The 19,943-nt window shown below is 43.7% G+C and overlaps 2 protein-coding genes and 1 long non-coding RNA gene across 3 annotated transcripts in view; 1 reads left to right on the top strand and 2 right to left on the bottom strand.

Annotated features, from left to right (window-relative positions):
- The window catches only part of SGSM3 (small G protein signaling modulator 3), a 28,792-nt gene extending 28,161 nt beyond the window's left edge, over positions 1 to 631 (bottom strand). Inside the window, exon 1 of the mRNA XM_014882582.2 lies at positions 553 to 631. The gene's annotated coding sequence lies outside the window, so the exon portion shown is untranslated. The remainder of the gene's footprint in view (positions 1 to 552) is intronic.
- On the top strand, positions 5 to 4,866 carry LOC148223636 (uncharacterized). Its single transcript, XR_015803867.1, has 2 exons — positions 5 to 159; positions 1,121 to 4,866. It is a non-coding gene; the product is annotated as an uncharacterized LOC148223636 (long non-coding RNA).
- On the bottom strand, positions 2,983 to 19,869 carry ADSL (adenylosuccinate lyase). Its single transcript, XM_014882584.2, has 13 exons — positions 19,594 to 19,869; positions 15,086 to 15,289; positions 13,950 to 13,994; positions 13,054 to 13,133; positions 11,128 to 11,299; positions 10,776 to 10,822; positions 10,296 to 10,386; positions 9,406 to 9,475; positions 8,217 to 8,364; positions 6,353 to 6,443; positions 5,428 to 5,517; positions 3,446 to 3,622; positions 2,983 to 3,131 (listed from the first exon to the last, which is right to left on the bottom strand). The coding sequence occupies exons 1-13, from the start codon at positions 19,747 to 19,749 to the stop codon at positions 3,045 to 3,047; spliced, it is 1,458 nt and encodes a 485-aa protein (XP_014738070.1). The 5' UTR covers positions 19,750 to 19,869; the 3' UTR covers positions 2,983 to 3,044.
- Between the last annotated feature and the right edge of the window lie 74 nt (positions 19,870 to 19,943).

Genomic DNA, 19,943 nt, shown 5'->3' on the forward strand with positions numbered 1-19,943 from the left:
TTTCCATCTGTGTTTCGTGACTGTTTCTTCCCCCAGCCAGACAGGAGACAGACTGTGTCTCCTCCGGGGCACCTCCGAAAAGGCGCAGGCGTGGAGAGCAGATGAGTATGGCAGAGCAGGACCCCCGGGAGTCGCAGCCACGGGCAGGACAAGAGGCAGGTTAGAGCACGTCCCGGGGAGCAGGGGGAGCCCAGCCGGGGGAAGCGGGGCGCAGGGAGAACGTGCCCCGGGCAGCCCTGACGGAGAAGCACAGCGTGAGTCACTGCCCGGAGCCAGACCCTGCGTCAGCGCGGCCGGTGCACGGAGCCTTCCTCGGGCCGGGGTCCGTCCCTGCTCCCCGCCCCAGCCCGGCGAGCGGAGCCGCGGCCGCACACCCCCGCCCCGCACCCGGCCCCAGCAGCGGAGCCGCCCCGGCGGCCTCTGCCCCCGCTCCGCCCGAGGGGGCAGCAGGGCAGGGGGGTGCCGGCGCGGAGGGGGGGTGCAGGGCTGAGAGCCCCGGAGGGCGAAGGGCGGTCCCCGCCCGCCCCGGCACGCACCTGCCCCGGCACCCACCTGCTGCCGCCACCGCGTTCCCTCAGGGCGGGCGCCCGGCCCCGACCCGGCGGCCCCACGCGCCGCTGCCGGGGCGCATGCGCGGGATGCGGGCGGCGGCGCGCGGCGCGGCGGGGGCTGTAGGCCGGGAAGCGCGGCCCGGCGGGCGCGGAGCAGGAGCCGCATGGTCCTGGGCATGGCCCCGCTCCGCACGGGCACTGGCTGCAGGGACATGCACCGAATGACCCAGAGTGTGAGCTGGGCTCACGAAGCTGTCACGAAATCGCAGAATAAGTTAAGTTGGAAAAGCCCTCTGAGATCATGGAGTCCAACCTGTGGCCGAACACCCCCATGTCAACCAGACACTGAGTGCCAGATCCAATCTTTCCTTAAACACCTCCAGGGACGGTGACTCCACCACCCTGTCTAATCACCCTTCCTGTGAAATTCCTCTTAATGTCCAACTCAAGGCTATGCCTCTTGTCCTGTTGCTGGTTGCCCGGGAGAAGAGGCTGACCCCCACCTGGCCACACTCTACTTCCAGGTAGTTGTAAAGAGTGACAACTCACCGAAACCTTTTTCTCTCCAGGCTAAACAGCACCAGCTCCCTCAGCTGCTCCTCATCAGACTTATGGTCCAGACTCTTCACCAGCTTCACTGCCCCTCTCTGGACTTGCTCCAGCACCTCAATGTCCTTTCTGAACTGAGGGGCCCAGAACTGGACACGAGACTCAAGGTGTGGCCTCACCAGTGCTGTACAGGGGGAGGATCAAGCGCTGAAGAGTTGAGAGCTGCTTCTGAAGCACCACTTGGTGACCTCCTCCCAACAACCAAGCAGAGGGGATAATTACATCTTTGGCTGTTGCCACTGCCAACTCTGCAGGAAAGTAGGAAATCAGCTCCCAAACCAAGGAGTGGAAGTCTCCTAAAGGATTTGTGTATCATGCCAATTTTCTAGGAGGATGACTTTTCCTCTGCACCACTGTTAGTAGTTTTATAATTCCCAGGAAATCAAGTCCAACAGCTCACAGCCGGCAGCCTCTACCTGACAAAGATTTATTTCCAATGATGAGCAAAATACTGTTCCTCCTCTCCACACAGGGTTGGTTGTTTTTTTTTTTTTTTTTAAGGAGGAAAGAGGACCAAAAAAGGAGGACTTACGCATCTGTCTGTTTTCTTTCTTGGCTATCGGTTTGAGTAATAGCCTGAAAATTACAAGGGTTCAATTAGTTATCCTTTTCAAACAGATGGCTAATTAAATGTTAATAGCACAAGCAAGCAAAATATTTTAAACACCATCAAACTCACAAATGTTTGAGACATTTTCAATGCCATATTCTAGGGACAAGGTAAAGCCAGAGCAATCTCGACGGAAGGAGATCACAGCCTGAAGCTTCCTGCTGCCCTTAACTACTTAATAAAGACAGGCTTTATTAAAACATGTGGTATTTTAAAATCCTCTTTAAACAATGATGACCTGAAGGTAGTATTTTTCAATTAGTTCTGCTTTTCTTAATTCTCTTCAGCAACGACACTTCAAAAATCAAGTAATCCTTATCAAGTCACCTCCGAGGGTCTGAATAAATAAAAGGCCAGAGAGAGCTTTTTTATTGCACTGAAGCAGAAGAAACTCTCTGTGATGTAATAATGCTGGAAGAAGAGGTAAGGGAATTATTCCAGTTCAAGTCAAAAAGAGAAGAGTTTGATCCACTACTAAATGTCCAGTAAAGCAGAGACATTACAAACCAGATCATTCATGTCAGAAATAAAACCAAAGCTCTTGAATTTCTCTGGCATTCAGTGAATTCCAGTATCATTTTTCTTTCCTTATCAGACAAAACTTGTAGTAGAGAACAACTGTGAAATGCCAGAGTCCACCTGCCACTCATTATCGAGCCAAAACACGACTGGTTTTATACCCACACCTGTAAATATGATTTTCAGAAGCTACAGAGCCACAGCTACAGGATTAAACTAGGAAAGGAGCACTGAGGGAGCACCAGTTTGATGAGCCATGAAGTTCCATGGCCTCTCTTTCATTATTTTTAATATTTTGACCTGTTTGCTCCACAAGTCACAGTACTCTGAAAGTCAGGAGAAACCTTTATCACTTTTGAGACACCTGTGGAGAAAGTTTCAGAGCACGGAAAGAAAGATGAAAATGGGAGTGGCCTCAGTTCCCCTTACCTCTACTCTTCTTCAAGTCAGTCCTACATGAGTGTCAGGCAGCACCAGGCTTTAACAGCTGGCAGTGCTCTGTAAGGGGCCAATAAAGGTGCTGTGATAAAGGTACCTTGTCACAATTGAGCATTTCTCAGTAACACTACAGATGGAGGCTTGACCTCCATCAAACAGCAGACAAAAAATGAAAAGCCCATCTGGAATCAAGGTGACTGTAAGCTCTGGGGGTTAAATGTACCATAGAGAACCAAAATAACATGACACAGTAAATAGACCTGGGTCAATAAGGCTTTTATTATCTTCCTGTACCCACACACATTTGCAGACTATACTTAAAGTGCCAGTTCAATTTTCCCACCCATCTTGCTTTGGTATGGAATCAGTGCTGGTCGAACCTCCTCCTTCAGGAACTTTGCCACCTGTTCAAGAAGAGAAAAATAAAATTAGGAAAAGGACTTGCCTCCTCCTTCCCATTTGGACCTGCTTGTCTCAGTGGGGTCTCTCTTTCACAAAGACACCCACTGGTCTGATATGTCCAGGGTCAAAAGTGTGAAGCCACAGGGAAGAAAGACAAGAAAATTTAAAGAGAAAAATGTGTCTTCCTTAGTAGTACAGCTGGAGTTATATAATATGTACACTCTGTAGCAAACAGAGTGTACACATCATATACAAAAGGATGCAGGATTAAACTACACAATGCATTACAACCCACAGCCTCTTTCCACTACTTTACCTGTTGAGGAGCACGTCCAGTGAAGGAGGAGGGATCCAACAGGCTTTCAAGCTGTTTATGGATAGGGCTGAAGTAAGAATCAGCACGGACACGGGCAATGAAGTCATTATCACCCCCTTCCTGTTTCACAACAGCTGCTGCTTGCTGAGAGAGAACACGAATTTTCTCGTGGCAATCCTGTAGATACAGGGAGAAGAAGATGGAAAAAGAAAAAAGTCATTCCATTGCTATTGACAGCACATGCTCATCTCACCAACTTGTGTGGGAGGGAAAAATATCGAAGTGTATTGCCCTGGACAGTGCAAAAAGAAGACACAGTATGGACTGCAGTGGTTCATGTGCCACTGCATTAAAACAATACTTTCTTCATCCTTTCACATCTGCCATTTGAGGCTAAACCAGTCCAAATGTCACATACATTCCCTGTTGAACTATAACGCAAACTAATGGCACTGGAATCTTCTTCAAATTTCCCAAATACTCTTAGGAGTCATTCTAAGGGTTTTTTTTTTTTTTTTCAATTGTAAACAATGTAAAACCTCTACAGATTTTGAAAAGGAAAAAGAAAAGAATCTGTCCAACTTAACCTGTGGGGAGACTTTGCAAACCATGGCCTACATAAGGATAGACTGAGGAAAAAAACAACCATTCCTTTGGAATCAATTGTTAAGGACAAGGGAACCCAACTGTAGTCAGGTTCCACCTGCAAAATTTACAGCTATGTAAGAATCTTCTCCTTAAATGTATTATCCTTGATCTACAATTAGGACACAAATTATCTTGCTTCCTCTATCCAAATGTCATTTTGCTGCAGCACTGACCTGCTTTAGGTGAACAGATCTATCTTCTGGATGTTTAGGGAAGAGAGCTGTTTAGTAGTGGGGAAAGGGAGTCAGTTTCAGTGCTATGAGGTGGGAAAGCCTAGAAAATGTGCTGTTCCAAAGTTCCCAGCACAGGAAAACAGAACATACGAATATGAATATAAACACCTTCTAAAAACGTATTAAGCCCTATGGGTATGTAATTAAACAGAAAGAAGGCAGGCCCACAAGAGACACAAATGAATCACAGAAGGTGATTCATATGATGTGACCCTTAATGCATTTAGTCAGGAAGCTTACTCACTGACCCACTGACATCAGACACATGGGGGAAAAACAAGGAAAAAAGGATGTTTCCTGACATCCTGTGATTTGCCACAACTGTTTCAAAAAACTGAAACCACATATATTCTGCTCAAAGCTTCTATCAAACCCTTTCAATTATTCTGGCAAGTTTCACTTCTCTCCTTGATGTGGAAATAATCATAGAAGGAAAAATTATTATCTAAAAGGTAAGTGAAAATAAGGTGTTTTATAAAGATGGAAATTTGATTATCAATTTTGACCTGAATTGTGAAATTAAATTATTAGGAAATATAATCTAATTGTGTCTGAGTTTATTTACTAAGTAAAATATTTAATTACAGTTTGCTCGAACACAGGAAGCTGAATGAAGGACTATAAACAAAGTGGTTAGTATACTGTACTGAGTTAGGGAAGAATGACACATGAATGAGTGGTTCAGAATGGTCTTACTTGCTTTTTTGTTAACCGTACTGATTCATCCTCTTTTAATTTATAAGGTAGCCAACTGCCAACATGTTCCATTTAAAGAAGCCTGGCCTGTGTTCCAACTTCCTTCAAACACTTAAAAAAGGAAAACGCCTACTAGTATCAAACATAAAAATAGGTCTCCCTCTTCTCCAGCACAGCCAAGCAGATGAGCCCAAACACAGTTTCTAACAGGAAATAGGGATCTTCACAAGTGGTCTCCCCTCAGAGAGCAGAGCCTGGCTTTGCAGCACAAGTGCAATACTAATAACTGTGGGACCAGGTGAAGAGCAGAGAAAGGTGAGACAGGACAAGATCCCAGATACATTTGTTTCCCAGGAGACAAACACCAGGCCATAAACAAAGGTATTTTGGACACTTCATTTGTACCTGACGATTGCCCCCAGCCTTCACCATTGCCATGATTATATTCTCTGTGGCCATGAATGGCAGCTCTTGCCGGATCCTTCTCTCAATCACCTTAAACACACAAACACAAAAAAAACAAAACAGGAAGAGAGAAACAGCATTGTAGAAAGTCTATAGACAATTGAAAACTTCACAGTCAAGTTTTTTCCTCTCCCCTTGAATCTCTAGGACTGGACAATGGTCACAGAATCACAGAAAAGTCTGGGTTGGAAGGGACCTTTAAAGGCCATCTAGTTCAACCACCTGCAATGAGTGGTGACATTTTCAATTAGATCAGGCTGCTCAGAGCCCTGTCCAACCTAATGACCACCTCTCTGGGCAACCTATTCTAGTGTTTCACCACCCTCTTTGTAATAAAACTTCTTTCCTGTATCATCTAAATTCTCCCTCTGACAGTTTAAAAACTTTACCCTTGTCCTATTAACAGGCCCCGATAAAAAGTTTGTCCCCACGATCCAAAGACAGTTGTCATTTTGAACTTAGCTCTGGAAATCCAGATACTGAAGTTGGTAATATTTAGAAGCCGCATCTTGAAAGAGACATTAGTTTGGAAAAGATGTCCAACAATTTTTTTTTAACCTGCAGTAAGTTACAGGACTGGATGAGATCTGTCTAGACAGTATCTTTTGCTGCTAAGTTCTACAGATCCATTCTGTAATTCAGGGAAAAATATCCTTTGTGACAAGTTTTGTATTTACTCTCTTATTGACCTCACAAGAGGCCTTTCATGTATCTCCTACAACAGCGAGAATATGGCAAGAATAGGGCAAAATTCAGAAACCATTTGAACTAACAGATAAAAACGTAACTCTTGGAGTGGGAACATTTTTGTACACTTTGGCATAGTTGTAGCATTACCAAGGAAGTCCATGATCTCCTGCTTTACCTTTGGATACACCACGAGTCCCTCGGAGATATTCTGCAGTGTACTTAGAATGATGTCAGCTGTGAGGAAAGCCTCAGCCAGACACACACGCCTGCGAAACACACATACCCAGAAACCTGGTCAGCAACAAAGCCATGCTCCAATCCACCTCACATCCTTCAGCTTCTGTAAATAATGCTCTAAATAGCATTACTGTGGCCTAACACTAGAGCTGTTCTCTTTTTTTCTGTCTTCTTGGTCAGTAGAAAGGGAGAGGGAATAAAGTGAAGGCACACATAGAAAGCTCCAAGATAATTCAGTGATTACACAGCTAGGAAACAGGGCAGCAGTCTAAAGGATCTTCTCCCGTGTGTTCTGTGTTGAACTGTCCACTACTGATCCTACCCTGCAGCAGTAAAGACATGCTGTATGCTCATGCTGTGCCTGGCTGTGCTCAGTGGGGAATTTCCAGTCACAAAGGAGGCTCCCGACAAAAAGCAGAGGAGGAAACAAGACGAGTAGTGGGGATTGAGCTATATCAGGAAAATGCTCTGCATCACAATGCAGCAAACATAGAATCATCCATCTGTGACAACAGGGCCTGGCCCATACTAAACCGTGATCTTTTAAAATATGCTGATTCTTGAACCCTGTGCTACATCTAAGTCCTCCAATTCTATCAAAGTGCCTTAAAACAACTTTGCTGGACTGTAGATTGATTGAATTTTTTCTGGCTTGTTCTCCTTCCAAAACACTATAGCTTTAATGAGAAAAATCCAAGGCATAGATTTTTATAATTGGTTGATGAAATGGGCAAATGAGTATTTCTATTAGATGAGATGAAAATAAAATTTTAAAAACATTCCAGTACATCTCTCAACACTTGGTAGCTATTGGGAAATAAACACACCATATCAACCAGTATGCAATTTCTTAAATTTACATTGTTTTCTGCTGCCTATGCAGCTTTTTTTAATGAGACTAGGAGCTGTGGAGTAAGGTCCCTCTGGGAAAAAAATCAATTTTTGCACGAAATTTTATGCGGGTATTACATTTGTGGAGACATTTTAAAAATAACATTTTCCTCCGCAATCTTACTGCTAATCTAGCATTAATCAAACCAAAACTGCTGCTGCTCCTTGTCTCACAGGGGCCATACCTTAAAGTCTAGAGATTTCTAAGATTCTAAGAGATCAAATTCTGCAACAGAATATGACTTTGAAACTAAAATGTTTCAAAGGTAGGTATGAGCTTTATGCAGATTTAGTACTAAATAAAAAATGGAAGCATTGAATTTAATTGCTGTAATTTACTTGATAATAATTGTAGATAACTTCTGTTCAGCTCAAAATAGTCGTAATGAAGAATCATAAAACAAAGCAAAATTTGCTGAGCAATATCCTAAAGACCTGCACAGATTTCCATGAAACTTTTTTAAAAGTAATTGTGCTCTTTCTCCAAGATCTGATTACTTCTTATAAATAATATTTTTCAAAATTAAAATATGTTTTTTAGATTACTTGGAGGGTTTAGATATTGAAACTATTCTCTAAAATGTGAAAAAAAAAAGCAGGGTAAAAAACCTCCATTCAAAACAAAAAAGGAGAATTTGAGAAATGTGAGTACTGCAATACTGTGCTGTTGAAACAAGAAGACTATGAAAGCAATTTATTACCCTGGCTTTTGTATCCCTCCCTTTCACTGCTGGTAAAAAAAAACCTAACTATTTTTATCATTTTTATCTGACGGTACAGAGGAAACCAATTTGCAGTCTCTGGGTTCTATTGAGACTGCTTTTTGTCAAGTTGGTATCTTGCGGGTTTAGTTTAAAGGCATTATTTTCTAAACAGAGCAGAGGACCTTTGTGCACTGTGCATTTGCAGACCTGTTGGCACTGTCATCCAGCGTTCTCTCAAACCACTGCACGGCGGCCGTTTGGAGCGGATCCATCACCAGCGTCATCAGGTGCCGTGCGAGGCTGCAGCAGCGCTCCGAGCGCATCGGGTTCCTCTTGTACGGCATGGCACTGGAGCCTGTCAAAGGAGGAAGAGGGATACTGACAGGGCAGCACAAGGAGTGCTGCATTCGGGGAGAAGAGATGAAGGTTCTCCCCCCCAAGAAAGAAAAACGTGTCAGGAATCATAGTTTTGACTAAAGCCTCAAAATTTTCTATGATATCGAAAATGACACCACCATTTTCCCCTTCAGATCAGAAAGATCTAAATATGGGCAAAGAAAAAGGTGACATTTTTTCAATTCTGCAAAACAGAAGTACTACCACATACAAGGGACGAATACTCCTACTTTTTAATGGTATTTAGCACCATCTCTCTAGGCTATCCATGGCAATCTTAGCAGTGCTCGAGCCTCCATCTGCTCAGTAACACTGTCCTTCAAAGTCAGATGCCTACACTGCTGCCTGTTGCTCTAGTGAATGGGTATTAAAATCATCCACAGAAAGTAGAATGGTACAAATAGCAGATAGGACTAAGGCTTAGTTCACTGATTCAATTCTATACAACTATTTAAGGGACCCGAACTTTCTTTTGGACAGGAGCTAAAACATTACATTTCCTTTTCCCTTTCTAACAGTGTCAGAATCACATCACTGGTGTTCTTCTAGCAAGGGTGCAAGGTCCACCCTAGTTTCATTGTTCCTAATTTGTCTGCTTATAAAGATCAAAATGCTGAGTTGAACTGAAAACCTGCTTTCCAGTCAGCTTCATGAGGACTGGAAAACATTAAGCACTCCTCAGACCCAGGCCTGCCTCTCTAGGCAATGGGACATACATGGCTACTCCTGCTCTTCCCCCAAACACAGAAACTGCACAAATACAAACTTGATTTTAATTTCTCAATATCCAGAAACACCTTTAGGTAAGGTGTTTTTTCTTTTTTCCTCCCCCCCTCCCCTCCTTTCTTTTTCTTTTAAAAGGATTGAAAATACTAACAACGTCAACTCCAGTTAATTTAAAGCAAATTCTGCCAGGGACATTTCTAAGTTTGTTTAAAAGGCCACAGCAACATAAATAAAAAGACACATACACCAGTCCAAGAAAACTCTCATCCCTTACCAATCTGGTCTTTCTCAAAAGGCTCCTCTATCTCCTTCAGGTTGGCCAAAAGACGAATGTCAGTGCAAATCTAGAAAGAAAGCATGAGAAATTAATAAAACAGAACCAAACTGACACCCACCAACATATCTTACTGTTAATGCTCTTGGAGAATCTTTGCATCTATGTGCAAGAAGTAAACTGGGGGCAGTGAAAAATTTAACAAAAAAATTGACACTGCAATCACACTTCCTGGCCTAAACATGTTTGCCAAGAAAATAAAGAAAAAAGCATGGCCACTGGATTAGATGAGAACAGGACTCTAAAAAGGGCAAATGTTAGCAAGGAATGGAAAACAGATCAGAAGAGAACCCTGAAAATGCATAGCAAAACTGCATAGTGATTTGCAAACACAGATAACGTGTGCTCACTGAACTGGGAAAAAACAAAAACAGAAGACAATACCACAGATCACTTTAGCCCAAGAGGAGGAAGAGGGAGGGAACAGAGATAAATCAATGAAAAGAATCCACAAGGACAGAGAGAATAACACCATTATCAGAAAGGCAATTAACTAGGAGGAAATGGTGAAATTTAAGAACTCATACACCACTAGGAAAGACATTTACTCTAATTGGATCAATTTAGAATAGATTAGACTAATATCTGGTGTTAAAGCAAGTTAACTGATCATCTTAGAATCTGCTCAGTTAACTTGCTTTATTTTTCACTGGTCTTAAAATCTTTGAGATTTGAGTACCAGGCATGTACCCAGTGGTGAATTTACATGATCACAGCTGAACAGGGAACAACAATATTTCTTGAGCAGAGCATTCTGCACCATGAGCACCTTCTCTTCAAGATCTGAAACATTTCTCCTTCTTCCCAATGTATACAAGTAGGGTGCTCACCTTGTGTATAGAAGCCCCCAGGCTGGCCAGCACAGCCAGGACTCCAATATCCACCTTGCGACTGTAGGTCTGCCCTGTGACCATGTATGCCCTAGAAATAAGCACAGAAGCTGAGCATTCCAGCCACACACAACAGTACTGCAAGACTTTGAGCAAGGAATGACACAGCTCTTGAAGGGGAGGGCTGTCATTCTGCCTTGATGAGAACAACTTTGGATTCAGGCTGTCAATTTCTTGGGGCAGCACGCAGATGGGAGAGAAGGTAAACAGAGGAAAATGGACAGCTGTGCTTTGACAGGGAGACATATAGAGGTGGCCTATTTAGGAGGTGAAGTTTTATGCAGGAAAATGCAGCTGGGAATGGAAGACGGCAAGGGGGAATAAGTGAACAGCAGCACAGATGTCAGTTTGGCAACCAGGGGAATCTGGGCCAACACTACCAGCAGGAGTCACACACTGCTAAGAATTCATGTTACATACCGCTTAAATCCTGCCTTTGCAGTCACTAATCTATCCAGTTCTTCAACCTTGGAGTGAAGCAAAAAAAAAAAAAAAAAACCAGAATTCAGAATACAACTCAGCAAGGTCAGCAAGAACAAAAATGGTCTTTTGCTTTTCTCAGTTTAGTGTCAAAAATACCTATTTTCTGTGAAACATCCCTTCCCAAATGCTGCTCACTTTCACACAGAGCCAATTGTCAATGAGCCCCAGAGGGGTCACAGTGACTTTGTAAATTTAATGCCAGAATGTCAATGTTCCCTCAAAGAAAACAGCATTCCAGAGCGGAAAATTGCCAAAACTGTATGTCTGCACCCTGGGCTATCTGACGTACTTTACTGTGGTCTCCCTCAAAGAGCTGCAAGAAGCTGGCTTGAGTGCCAGTGGTGCCTTTCACACCCCGGAAGCGCAGGTCATCCCGAGCCCGCTCCAGGTTCTGCAGGTCCATGCACAAGTCTTGAATCCACAAGCAGCAGCGTTTCCCCACAGTGGTGAGCTGGGCAGGTCTGACAACAATCAAGAACACAATATGGCTCGTTGAGGATTTGCACAAGCACCACACTTCACTGCTGAGTCTGCCGTTAAGAGTTCCCTACAGATTCGTCTCTCTTGATTCATTTGAGCAGAAATTAACAGGATTTGGCTTAGGCAGAAGGATGTACCAATGTCAGCAGTAAATGGTACTGAAGATGTAATCATTCCTTTCAGGAATTAGATGGAATTACATTATCAGAAAACAATAATTGTGTGTCCGCGTGCCAGGCGTGCGCCCCCTGCCGGCCGGCAGGGGCTGTGACAGACTGGTGGTGCATCTGTCCCCCAGCCCAATGCCACTCGCCCAGGGCACGGGGGGCGCCCTGTCTGACTCACAGCACTGGTGTGAACTTCTCCGCACAGAGACATCTGCATTCACTGCGTGATTTTAAATGATTCCTCTCATGAACTTTTCCTTCTTATTTATAAAAATGTGTTCCTCAGCCTCTGGCCAAACACACTTCAACAATGCTGCCAGCCAACATTTTTTCTAAGACCTCTACCTTGGAATAAGTAACTGCAAGCTTCGGCTACACTTCTGTCCCCCTGAAAATGCTTTGAGGCAAAAACAGTGGTGTTATGCAGAATCCAGAAAGTGAAAATATGTCAAATCATCCACATGAACTCCTAAGAAAACCTCTATACTACTTCAAAAAAACATACACACATGAACAACATGCTCCTGATTAAGCTCAGACTAGGAAAGGAAGCTTGTAACATCTGGAAGCAGGGACAGGCAATCCAGAAGGAATACAAAGAAACAATTCAATACTGCAGGGATGGGGCAAGGAAAGCCAAAATCCACCTGGATGAATTTAGTATGGAATGTGAACGGCAACAAAACAGGTCTCTCAAGTACATAAGCAGGAAAAGGGAAAGCTAGGGAAAACATGGACGTGATTGTAAATGGAGCAAAGGCCCTGCTGACAAACGACATAGAAAAGGCTGAGACATCAATTATGATTTCACCTTGTATACACTTCTCGAACACTTCTCTGTCTTCTTTCCAAAATCCCAAATAAAACACAGACACTCCTCCAAAAAGCTGTAGATGAAGAGGGCTGTGGGACTAGAGCTGATGGAACCGACATTGCATACACAGCAAGACAATGAATCAGAGACCTGACCTGATGCTTGCACTCTCATTTGGGAGAAATGTTCAAGTACCAGACACTGAGTGTGACACAACCTGTGCTTAATTTCCCCGCCTCTGCTGTTCTGCATCACTGGGGTAGAGGACCCAGGCTTACCTCATGGTACAGTTTACTGCTTCTGAAGACAGTCTTCCTGAAGCAGGAGATTAAACTACCCCAAGAACAGAAGCACACACATCTCATTTCCTTTGACTCAGTATCTGTAGTAACAAGTAGCCATTAACAAAACTTTCTAGGCTGCAGGGAAAATAAGTTTTAGGAAAAACAAAGAAAATCTGACTGGAAGACAGGCTTAGTGCAATTCCCACTCACGCTTTTTTGAAGCGGCCCACAATATGCACATCTGTGTTTGCCTGGAAGTCATCCTTTAGGAAGCTGTGTGGAAGCAACTGCTGACAGCTAGTCAAAGCAACAGCCCAACTTCCTAAGACAAGCCTGGAGTCAGGCACACATGCCTTTTCTGAACCACCAACTAGTCAGAGATGGGAAAAAGGACGGCAGAAGAGCAGTAGCAGCTCAGTTTAATCATCGCACAGACAACAAGAAGAAAGCAAAGGCTCATAGCTACTTACTGGTAGTGAGTGAAGCCCAAAGCAGGCATGTCAGCATACTTCTCAGCAAAGTCGGCCAGCCGGCTGATCACCCTTGCGAGCTGGTGGAAGCAGGAAGGATAGAAAAGAGGTGGAATGAGAGAGGAAAAAAACCTCAAATAACACAGCAGAAGTTCACATGCTTAAGCACAACATTGTGAGAAAAAGGGGAGAAAAACCTCTGTGCAGGAAGGGGCAGTTGTGCAGGGAGGGACCTTGAGGGATAACTATGCAGCCCCTTCTAATTGCAGAATATGGTGAGTTTCAGTTTTTTAGGACATGCATGCAATTTCTGCTTGCTACAAAACTCAAGCAAGAGCTATCACAAATCATTGGACCTGAGCTCGAACTAGGCTAATCTTCATGCCCAACCCAATCCTGCAGTTGGTTCATCCTTGGGTATTTTTTTAATTCCTGGAACTGGTCAGAAATAAAACCGTGTGGTATATAATTAACAGTCCAGGGCAAATCGGATGTTAGCTCATTCAGGTTAGATAGACACCACTGCACTACACTCCTGCTATATTTGACTTCAGAAAATTGTATTATATAGTTTTCTTAAAGGCTGACACACTCCTAGGAATATAGCTAAGGATAAGACTAAGATAATCCTGAAAGCAATACAGTCGTATTGCTATGTAGTACCTGTGGCACAGATAAACAAGGAGCTGCTTATAATTCTCACTTTGAGCAAAAGAACTCTGGGAAAAGACTTGAGAAAGGAAAGGAAGGGAACCGTTGACTTTTTTGAGAACAACCCAGACAGACAACTCCTCCTGGCTTCCCACAAAGGTTTAGGAAAATCCAAGTTAAACACAGGCTATACACAAGACACGAATGCTTCCCAATTCTAAGACACTGCAGAGCCATCTTCTCACCTTGGGTAGCAGGAGGTTAAACCCATCACGGAGGACAATCAAATCCTGAAAGAAGCAGAGAAAGGAACTTTGGGTCATGTCTAAAGGACCAGACGTAACAGTTTCTCTCAGAGAAGACACAGATTATGTTTCATTGACTCAAAAGTCTCCTCTTAAAACAAATTACTTGCGTTCCTTCTTGTAACAGAACTTGCACTGAAGTTGCTTATGACAAAAAAGCAGTGGAAGACCTGTTTCCACCCAGTGCCTATGAATTATTATTTTGAAGTTCTTGGGACTGCCCATGGAATGACAGATTAAATGTATGGTCCCAAGTGGAAAATATAGGCACTGTAGGCTAAAGACATCAGGAAAGTAAGTGGGCTAATGAGGCACCAGTTGTCTTTGCTCCTTCTTTTGAGACTGAGGTACAGCTGGGCACAAGTGTCACAGGGAATTATGGTGTTACCCAAAAGCTAAACAGGCTTGCAAAGGAGTAGAGAAAAAATAATCACACGGCAGCTTCTCATGCAACAAAGGGAGCTGTGAAGTTGCTATGGCTTGAACAGTGGAACAGCAACATATACTCAGAAATAAGGCTTCAGTTTGTGCTCTGTTCTAGACGAGGTTTTTCACAAATATTTTACAGTTCTGTAAAATTACAAAAACTACCCAGCTGAAAAAGTACCTAGCTTTTTCACTTAACACACTGATCCATTCTCTTTGAAAAGCTAGTTTTGCTCTGAATTACAAGGGGGTTCCAAGTAGCTTTCCAATTGAAAGCTCATGGACCTTGTTTTGTAAGTCAATGAACTCTTGTTACAGGGGTGTAACTGATAAATCACACAGTTCACGTTTCTTCATGTGTTTGCAGCTTCTCTCTTATCTCCTTGAATATTTAACATGTAAGCACAGGTTAGGGAACAGTTTCCAGAAAGATCTTGCTTCACATCAGAAGAAAGGTGGAAAGTGGAGCTTGCCTTCGTAGGGTAGCCAGGTTAAAGAACTAAATTAACTTCAACAGTAAAATTAACAAAAATGATTGAAAAATCCACTTAATATTTTATAAAGAAAAGTTTATAAAGAGCTATAAAACAAACAACTGTAGCTTTGTTTTTCCCAGCTCGGCAGGCAGGGAGCTGGAAATACTGTATTACCGTGTTATCCCCTACGTAGCAGGAAGTTGCTCCAAGGTGAATGATGGCTGCAGCTTTTGGACAGCAGTGGGCAAAGGTGTGCACGTGGGCCATCACATCGTGACGCAGCTTCTTCTCCTCCTCTGCTGCCATCTTGAAGTCAATGTTGTCCAGATTTGCTTCCATCTCCTGTATCTGCTCATCTGTGATTGGAAGCCCAAGTGACTGCAAGGGGAAAAGAACTTTTATTGCTTTTTCTCTTTACCAACAAACTGAGACAGAAGCCGTTTAAATAATTTACTCCTGTCTGACATCTCCCAGAAAGTGTGACAATTTGGTATAATTGAGCTGCAACAGCAAATGCTTTCATTCTAGGGCTCTCCAGCCTTTTCCAGGAGGATGGGTGAGTGTTCATCCTCATATGTTCCTCTTGGGCTTCGTACTTACCTCAATCACATAACATTGCCGTGAAAACTACAAACATTAAAATACATGGGGAAAAGTGATATAAAAATAGTACAGTTTTAACTTCTTTTAATGAAGTGTACCTTTTGGGTAAAGAAAAATCCAGCTAACATGGGACTAAATAACTTGTGTCAGGAAAAACTCTCTGGACCACAACTAGACCTACATAACTGTAAACAGGGAGCTTAAAACATATGGAAAGGTATATATATTTTATATGTTGGTACCTTTTGAAAAGTCCTGTAGTACCTCATCTCAGGTGAAATGAAACCTTGTGACATCAGTTACTTGATCTAGAAAAAGGAGGTGAATGCTCCTAGTCCATGTTCAAAACTAACTGCTAGAACTTTTCAGCAATCTGACTTAAAAACAAAGATATCCAACCACAAGATTATACACTGGTATAATCCACAAGAAGAGAAAAATGTCTTTTCCTGATACTGAGAAATTAAAAGTCTCACAATGAACTTGGCATTACTGTCTTTTCCAAATTAAAATACTATTGTCCTGTGCATTAGTAATGAGAAATCACCAACCAAGAGGCTCCAGGATTCAAAGTATTTAAAAAGCTGGTTCTGTTCAGAATCAAACTGACTGAAAAAATGGTTTGCAGACGTGGAACCTGGAACTGAAGAAGACAGCAAGTGAAGCAGATGTGTCCTCAAGGTCCACATCAGCTAATTAGTACCCAAACTTGTGCTGTTGCAAGCATACACATGCCCATGAGTGTGCAGCTAAATGAGGAAAAGCACCTGGTCCCAGACTGCTGCCTTTGAGGTGCCCCAGTATAGACTGCAACTGCCTAAAAGCACAGGTAGCTCAGCAGGCAATACACTCTTGTGCCAAGATTAAAATCTCATGCCTTGCTCAGACACCCATGATCCTTTGGGAAAAGCTGACCACAGTGCACAGTCATACAGAGAGGACAGAAATAACCCCCCAGAAAGGGATGACTTGACATAGAACATGTACAAGATAGGGTAGTGCCAAGACAAATGATGTTCTCATCTGTCCACAAACAACGTGTGAGGCCTCTTCCCGACGAGCTTTAGCTGATATTGGCAGTACTTTGGGAAGAAAACAATCAAACACCCTTTAAACCCATGTACCTAAAAAAAAACAAGCAGGAAAACTACACAAAGAAGAACACAAGGTTTTTCCCAAAGCCCCTCAGGTCAGAGATGTCAGTGATGAGCTCTCTGGACTGTGCTTTTAGGGTGTCATTCTTCTGAGACTGTTCCAATATTCTGATGTGCCACTCTAACAGCTATGACTGTTCATCACTTTTCCTAAAGAATGGGGCAGAACAGGTGGATGACATGGTACAGCTCCTGCACACAAAATGAGAATGCCAAGTTGCTCATCATATAAAGAACATGTGACAGAAAAATAATGAAACTTAACTGGACAGAAAAAATAGATGAAGGGTTACTACAGAAAGAGAGAAAACATTTATATTTCACATGTGCAAAACATATTGTAAGTCAGTTTGATGCTGCAGGATGTCAAAACTGCTTCTGTGAGAAGGGAGAGCTCCAAGAAATTTGTACTTGACTTTCAAATATATTTAAGTCAAGAGTTCAAGATAAAAAATGTTAACAGAAGAATCATAATACAAAGGAATTTATGCAAAAAAAATTAAACAAGTGTTTTGGGATGGGTATAAATTCAGACACTTCAGCTCTTAACCAAAACTTTAAATACTGTCAGTTGGGAAAGGTAAGTTTTCCTTACTAATTCCACTTTTCTAAGCCTGCTCTTTCAAACTCCTGCTATTGCCTGCTGAAAGGAGCAAAACACTGTATAGACTTTCTGCCGAATTCAGTTTCTACTGAAAAAATTCTTTCATTTTTATCTCACCTACTCCAAATGGGCCACTTGAAAATTTCACCTATTAAGTAAATATTGAAGCCATCTGCCTGGCCCTGTACTTTACCTAAAATTTTATCACTAAGCTGCATGTCTTGTGTCTTATTACTCCCTGCAACTTTCAGAAAACTTATGATTAGACCTTCCTAGATCTGATTTATCAGAAGACAGAAGTATGTATCACCCATAGTTCATTTGTTACTTTTTGGTTTTTAATGTATCTTCGAAAATAATGATGGAAGAACTAACACATGAATGTCTTCGAAGTAAGGATGTGTGCTGCAGTAAATTGCCAGGGTTAATTTATTACCTGGTATTTGGGTTGGTGTTCTTTTTCACAGAAATACTTTGCATCTTCTATAAGGAACCAAAAGAAACCGCTTGTATATGTAACTAACTGATCACTGACAGAGGTAACAGGTGCTGGAAGTGGCTGACTCTTCCTCCTTTTTAGTCCAGAGCTGACATTAGATTACAAACTGCTCTGGAACGAGAAGCCAGATAAAAATAGTAGTCTCCCTCTTCCCACTATGAAAAGAAAGCTCAAGAAGTTGTAAGACCTGTCTCTACTTTCTGGGAACAAAATTATGGGGCGGCAATGGGAGGCACAGCAAGGGTCAAGAGAAGGGGTAGCCCGGAGTTCAGGGCTTGGGAATGGAAACCTAAAAGCCCCAAACTGGTTCTTTCAAGCAGATTGCTTTCTCCTGTTGGGCAACTCATGTATTCTGTTCTTGAACAGAAGTAAAAGTGATAACTATCTGCTGGAATTGATATGACTACGTTTAAATTGTCATGCTCTGAACATGCAAAGCTCCTCAAGCATGTATTCATAGTACTGGCACTTTCTATGCTAGATAGGATTTGCAGCTTTCTCACTCCAGCATCTGAACTGTGACAAAATCAGGCATGTGGTACTTTGGAAGGTGACTCCTATTTAGCACAGCTGTATAATTGCATCTTCTGATTCTGAAACATCACATTTGGTCCAGCGTTATTATTGACAAAGCTGATGTAGTGATACTTCCTTGCATGCAGAAGGAACACAGCAATGACACCGTGCACTGTGTGTTCATTCTCCAGCATGGTGCTTCTCTGCCCTTGCACTCATAGTAACAGCCAAACCTAGTGCTTGGATTGCTTCTAACAATCCCAGGGCTTTGAAAACAGAAACTGGACTCTACAAAAGAAGGGGCTCCTATTGAGTCTGAAAGCTAAATCCATTCTGTCAGAAAGAGGGTGGTTTTGTGACTTTTTTTTTAAGAAACATATTACAGCTTTTTCACTGTCAAAAATCTGGTAAAAGCCACAAGGAATCAAGTTAGTGCATCTTAAAAACTGTGTCTCGATTAAGATGTAATAACAGCTGTATATATATCCCTAATTAGGATCAGAGTCAGAAGATTTAGTTTAAAGCACATGTCAAAAAAGTTAACTTCATATCCTCTACTAACACAACAGCTTGCAATCATATGGACATGCTCTCACTTGCTGCTTGCTAACAGTTGAATTAATAGTAACACACAATACCCACTCTTTTGTGGTATTACTGTTTTTGTGGCACTCAGCCTACCAGAAACATCACAACTACTTGCGGGGTAAAGGTCCTGCTCGCTTTGGCCAAAAGTAAACTTATCTCAGAAAGAAAAGGGCTATCTAACAACAAACGGCTGCAGATGCAGGGGGTGGTCCGGTTGGCACGGACTGACAGCCATCGGATTGAATGGACAGTGGACCTCCCTGTCACACCTCCTGGAAAGCAAACAGCCGAGCGCTTGGGAAGGACACCGATGTTTGCTCAAAGGCAACCCCTCACCAAAAATTGCTTAGCAGAGCTTTTACAAAACCAATTTTACAGCGCAGGCAAAAGTGCAAGGGGGAGGATATGAAGCGAGAAGAGGTGATTTGCTGAGGGGCAACAGGTACGCGGAGGACTGTGTACAGAGGGCTGGGTAACCCTGAACTCGCAGAGCCCCCAGCCCTGGCGCCCCTTTCCTCCCCGGAACGCGCCGAAGGGGCGCCTGGAAAGTTGCTCTAGCCGGTTTCCCGAGGGTAGCTCCGGGTAGGCACGGCCGATTCCCGCCGGCTCCCGGGCCCTCATCCACCAGAGCCCTTAAGGGAATGGGACCTGAAGATGCCCCAGGCACCGCGCTCCGCCCGCCCGGGCCGCTCTGCCCTCAGCGCCCGTCCCGCGTTACCTTCTCAGCCTGGGCGAGGTAGAGCCAGAGGCGGCGCCAGGTGCCGAACTTCTTCCTCTCGCTGAAGTTGTAGGCCATCTCGGCGCTGGCGTACCGCGACACCAGCGGGGAGCGGTAGCGCGCCATCACGTCCTCGTCCTCTGCGGGTGCCGCCATGGCAGCGGCAGCAGCGGCAGCAGCAGCAGCAGCAGCAGCAGCGCAGCGGGGCCGGGGCAGCGGCGCGGCCCAGGGATAAGGGCGGGCAGAGCCCCGCCCGCCCCGCCGCCCTCAGCGCGCCCCGCCCCGAGCCCGCGGCGCGCCCGGCGCCCCCCCGCGCCCGGAGGCCAAGGCGGCCCCGGCGGCCCCGACGC

Source organism: Sturnus vulgaris, chromosome 5 (assembly GCF_052056855.1).
Source record: "Sturnus vulgaris isolate bStuVul1 chromosome 5, bStuVul1.hap1, whole genome shotgun sequence".
NCBI classification, from domain to species: domain Eukaryota; kingdom Metazoa; phylum Chordata; class Aves; order Passeriformes; family Sturnidae; genus Sturnus; species Sturnus vulgaris.

What these genes read in the sequence shown, in the direction of transcription:
- ADSL (XM_014882584.2), bottom strand. Translation starts at nt 19,749, where the DNA reads ATGGCGGCACCCGCAGAGGACGAGGACGTGATGGCGCGCTACCGCTCC. An exon ending in ACCTCGCCCAGGCTGAGAAG is followed by an intron (nt 15,290 to 19,593) that starts GTAACGCGGGAC and finishes TTCCCCTTGCAG; the next exon opens with TCACTTGGGCTTCCAATCAC. An exon ending in GCAAAGGCAGGATTTAAGCG is followed by an intron (nt 10,387 to 10,775) that starts GTATGTAACATG and finishes GCTTATTTCTAG; the next exon opens with GGCATACATGGTCACAGGGC.